Raw genomic sequence first — 5,007 nt, forward strand, 5'->3', positions numbered from 1 at the left:
AATAAGTTACAGTACATTCTGATGAAGTAAAATGAAACAATCTTACCGGAATCTACACCATGGAACAGGCACACAGCCCTTCAAGTGTGACGAATAGAAGCAGCGCCTCCGCCATGGACTTGAGAGAAAAAAGCAGGCAGCGAAGCGAATTTCGACAACGCTGATTGCTTGTGGAGCTGTTAATATGAGTTGTGATGGTTTCACAGAAAGACTCTCCCTGCATCTCCGGACTCTAACTTTCATCCAGGCTCTCACTGAGAGACTGATAGGATTACTTAAATAGTCCTGTCCCATGTCGAAGAGTACTACCCTCCATAAGAGACAACTTATGACACTTTGCTGCCAACCTCTTGGGACGAAAGGCAAAGAATGCCTGGGGGGATGAGGGAAGTGGGAGGAGTATTTAAGCCTTTGGCTGGGGTGTCTTTGCCTCCTCCTGGTGGCCAGGTTCTTATTTCCCAAAAGTAATCAATGCAGCTGTGGACTCTTTCCATTTAGGAAGAAAATTAAAAATATTATGGAGGCTCAAGGTGATCACTTGGCTATTCAAACATACAAAGGGACCCTGGATCCCTCCCGGATGGCAAATACACTGGGTCACACAGGGTGGATAAAAATTTAAATAGGATTTATTTTTTTAAATGCTTTCTGAGGAAAAATTCATCTAAAGATAGTTGGTTATTCATAACGAAATATATATTAGTTTTTAATTATATAGCAAGATGCTGTTTATTCATTGCTGTAATGTTTTGTATGAATTTTTTGATATGTAATAAAGATTTGTGTTCAGGCTAAAACATTTTCCACAGTCAGAACATGAAATTGCCTTTTTCTGCTGTATGAATTTTCTGATGCATAATAAGATTTTATTTCTGAGTAAAACATTTTCCACAGTCAGAACATGAAAATGATTTTTCTCCTGTATGAATTTTCTGATGCATAAGAAGAGTTGATTTCCGAGTTAAACATTTTCCACAGTCAGAACATGAAAATGCTTTTTCTCCTGTATGACTTTTCTGATGCATAATAAGATTTGATTTCAGAGTAAAACATTTCCCACAGTCAGAACATGAAAATGATTTTTCTCCTGTATGAATTTTCTGATGCATAAGAAGAGTTGATTTCCGAGTAAAACATTTTCCACAGTCAGAACATGAAAATGCTTTTTCTCCTGTATGACTTTTCTGATGCATAATAAGATTTGATTTCAGAGTAAAACATTTCCCACAGTCAGAACATGAAAATGCTTTCTCCCCTGTATGAATTTTCTGATGACGAATAAGATTTGATTTCTGAGTAAAGCATTTCCCACAATCAGAACATGAAAATTCTTTTTCTCCTGTATGAATTTTCTGATGAGCAACAATACTCTTTTTATAGTTAAAATATTTCCCACATATAGGACAGGAAAATGTTTTTCCTGTATGAATTTTTAGATGTTTAAGAAGATGTGATTTCTTAAGAAAACATTTCCCACATTCAGAACATAAATTTCCCACGTGGCTTCTTTGATTTTGAAGAAGATGTAAAGAAGCATCTGCAGTCTGATCATGATTATTGCAGTTCATGAATTCCCCTGTCAATAAAAAACACAATGGGAGTAATGTTATTAATTAAATAATTATTTTATAATGAGAACATAAAACTGTTCTGATTTAGTCATTCCCCTACACTTGTAGTAGACACTGTGAGAACTAGACATTTTTTCAGCTTCCATGCTAAGGCTTAAGGGCAATTTACTGGACATTAGGGACTATTTCTGAGAATTAACACTTAGTCAAAAACCAAACTAAATAGAAATGAATGTTGTTTTTCTACTTAGTGTATCTAGTCCTTTTAAAATTATGTCCACAGAAACTTTTAGTAATATAAAGATAAGTTTATGGGTTGAAATAATTGTAACTAATGCTTGCTTGCTTTTGGTTAAAACAAGGATGACTCTAGAACAACAAAAACAAAGAAAATTGCCCCAGGTGGTGTAGAATATCTAAGCAATATAAAAATCTTGATTAGAGAGAAGAATCTCACTCACGTGTCAACTACACCTTCTGGGATAATCAGCAGCTCCCCAGCCAGCTGTGTTACTCAGCAATTCTGCTATATCATTTAGATGATGAAGATTATTTAGCTGAAAAAGCTTAAAGTGAAGGTAAACATTGATGAATCAAAGCCCGTTTTTTAAAAATACTATTAAAAACAGGGGTACTCTCATTCATCAAAGTTAACAAAGCAGCCGTTTTGATTAAAAACTTACCTCTCTCTCTTCTTTGCACAGCCAGAGCAGCTTCCCCTTCCTGGAAATCCTCTCTTCATATGTCATCAATGACTAATCCGGCTTCCTCCAATTACAGCATGGCCTCAGGCAATGACTACCCTGGGGGGAAAGCCATGACTGGAGGAAGCCGGATTAGTCATTGCTGACATGTAAAGAGAGGAAATACAGGTGGGGTAAGCTGCTCTAGCTGTGAAAAGAAAAAAAGGTACGTTTTTTAATAAAAATGGCTGCTTTGTAAACTTTAATGAATGAAAGTGTCCCTGTTTTTAATAGTATTTTTAAAAAACGGGCTTTCATTCATAAAAGTTTACCTTCACTTTAAAGACCCCAATACAGCTAAACCAAAAAGATATCAACTTGTGACAAATCTCCAAAATAACATCAAACCACCACAGTTAGTGAATTAACTCTAAATAGACTGAGCATTTACATCACAGCAATGAGGGTTAAGTGTAAAAGCGCTTTAATATGCAACATAAATGATTGTTTTATTGTTTAAGAATGTTACATTTATGCCATATATTCTTTACCTGTAATAAAGACCAGATTATCCTTTTTTTATAAAAAGTAATATGTAAACTAAACTATATTAGTGAACATACACATCACACGTACACTCACTTGTGCCCTGTATGCGTGTGATGTACATGTTCACTAATATGTACACGCATCTCTGCCGTTTCCCAAGACCCGTCACACACTCACAGACACATCTCACACTTACATTCAACTGTGCCATGCAACCTCACATGTCACACACATACACTATCTGTGCCCTGTTTCCCACAGACATGTCACACACAAACACTTACATGTGCCCTACATCCCTCTAAAGTGTCACACACGTACACTCACATTTGCCCTGATTTCCTCAGACATGTCACACGTACACTCAAATGTGCCCTACTTCCCAAAGACATGTCACACACGTACACTCAACTGTGCCCTGTTTCCCACAGACATGTCAGTTACACTCACCCATGCCCTGCATCCCTCTCACGTGCCACATACACTCACTTATGCCTTGCTTCTCTTAGACATAACACCTGTATACTCACATGTGCCCTGCTTTCCTCAAATATGTCATACATGTACACTCAATAATAATCTAAAACTATACAAATATGTCAGATGTTAAACAACACAATGTACAGGGTGACTAGAATAGAGTACAATACTCCCCTCTCAAATGACCGCTGCTCTCTAACAGTCTCTCCCAACCGGACTGTGAGTAGAAAGTGAATCGAATATATAGAGGCGCTGATCTTGAATCTCGTGTATATGGACGTACACACTGAAGAAAGAAAAACTTGGCTTGTGATTTGCAGAAGTTAACAACAAATTAATGTGCAGTATACTCACTCCGAAAAATTCAGAGTTCAGCTTCTTCGAAAGGTTTTTCTGTCTCAACTTTCCCAATTTCCACACTGTGTTTGTGTCTGTGGATAATGAAAATTGCACTGCAGGTAATTGAATCTTTTGCTTGATAAAAAGTGCAATATACTCACTCCGATAAATTTCGGAATCCGGCTCCTCAGAACGTATTGTGTAGTTTGAAATTACTTCCAAAAAGGCAGCAAAAATACTTGTTGTGGTAAAAAACAAATATTTATTAAAACATAATAAAATGCTCTTATTTATCTTGGCTCTACGCGTTTCAACGACAGTGTCGTCTTTTTCAAGAGCAGTAAAAACAATTGGAAAACAATTGAAAGCACTTCCAATTGTTTTTACTGCTCTTGAAAAAGACGACACTGTCGTTGAAACGCGTAGAGCCAAGATAAATAAGAGCATTTTATTATGTTTTAATAAATATTTGTTTTTTACCACAACAAGTATTTTTGCTGCCTTTTTGGAAGTAATTTCAAACTACACAATACGTTCTGAGGAGCCGGATTCCGAAATTTATCGGAGTGAGTATATTGCACTTTTTATCAAGCAAAAGATTCAATTACCTGCAGTGCAATTTTCATTATCCACAGACACAAACACAGTGTGGAAATTGGGAAAGTTGAGACAGAAAAACCTTTCGAAGAAGCTGAACTCTGAATTTTTCGGAGTGAGTATACTGCACATTAATTTGTTGTTAACTTCTGCAAATCACAAGCCAAGTTTTTCTTTCTTCAGTGTGTACGTCCATATACACGAGATTCAAGATCAGCGCCTCTATATATTCGATACATGTACACTCACCTATCCCCTGCTTTCCACAGACATGTCACACACTTACACTCACCTGTGCCCTGCATCCCTCTCATGTGTCACTTATATACACTCACCTGTGTATATACACTCAAATACACTCACGTGTCACACACTTACCTGTACTTATATTGTCACATATTTCCTGCTCTGCAGCTTCTGCCATATTTCTTTGCCACTGATCTTCTGTTTGTTCCATGTTACATGAAATTTTAGCATCATTTTCACCTGAAGAAATAAAAATAAAAAAAATAAAATAAATAAATAACTCTTTACAATTTCTGTAGTATCTTTTTAAAAAAGGGTTTAAAACAAAATGTGAAAAACTGTGTAATTTAAGCTAAATACGCCTGAGCCTACACCACTAGCAGTCACATCAGTAAGAAACAACAGTAAATACAACCGGTGTCATGCAGTAAAGTGAGTTAATTAGTATCAGTTATTTTACTTGCTGCAAATACAGCCCCAATTGTAACCAATTCCTATGTGAGACGTATTATAGGGTTTTGTGAATTTTTAAAATAATATCC

General features: G+C 36.3%; 1 protein-coding gene across 1 annotated transcript; it reads right to left on the reverse strand.

Moving 5' to 3' along the window:
- Positions 1–611: 611 nt before the first annotated feature.
- LOC128643873 (gastrula zinc finger protein XlCGF71.1-like) lies at positions 612–4,706 on the reverse strand. The gene is made up of 2 exons (XM_053696645.1): positions 4,598–4,706; positions 612–1,576 (listed from the first exon to the last, which is right to left on the reverse strand). Exons 1-2 carry the CDS (start codon positions 4,674–4,676, stop codon positions 867–869), a joined length of 789 nt encoding a protein of 262 aa, XP_053552620.1. The 5' UTR covers positions 4,677–4,706; the 3' UTR covers positions 612–866.
- Between the last annotated feature and the right edge of the window lie 301 nt (positions 4,707–5,007).

Source organism: Bombina bombina, unplaced genomic scaffold (genome assembly GCF_027579735.1).
Source record: "Bombina bombina isolate aBomBom1 unplaced genomic scaffold, aBomBom1.pri scaffold_1465, whole genome shotgun sequence".
Lineage (NCBI taxonomy): Eukaryota > Metazoa > Chordata > Amphibia > Anura > Bombinatoridae > Bombina > Bombina bombina.

Coding starts and splice junctions, on each gene's coding strand:
- LOC128643873 (XM_053696645.1), bottom strand. CDS start 4,676: ATGGAACAAACAGAAGATCAGTGGCAAAGAAATATGGCAGAAGCTGCA. Junction 1,577..4,597: donor ATGTGACAATATAAGTACAG/GTAAGTGTGTGA, acceptor TTTTATTGACAG/GGGAATTCATGAACTGCAAT.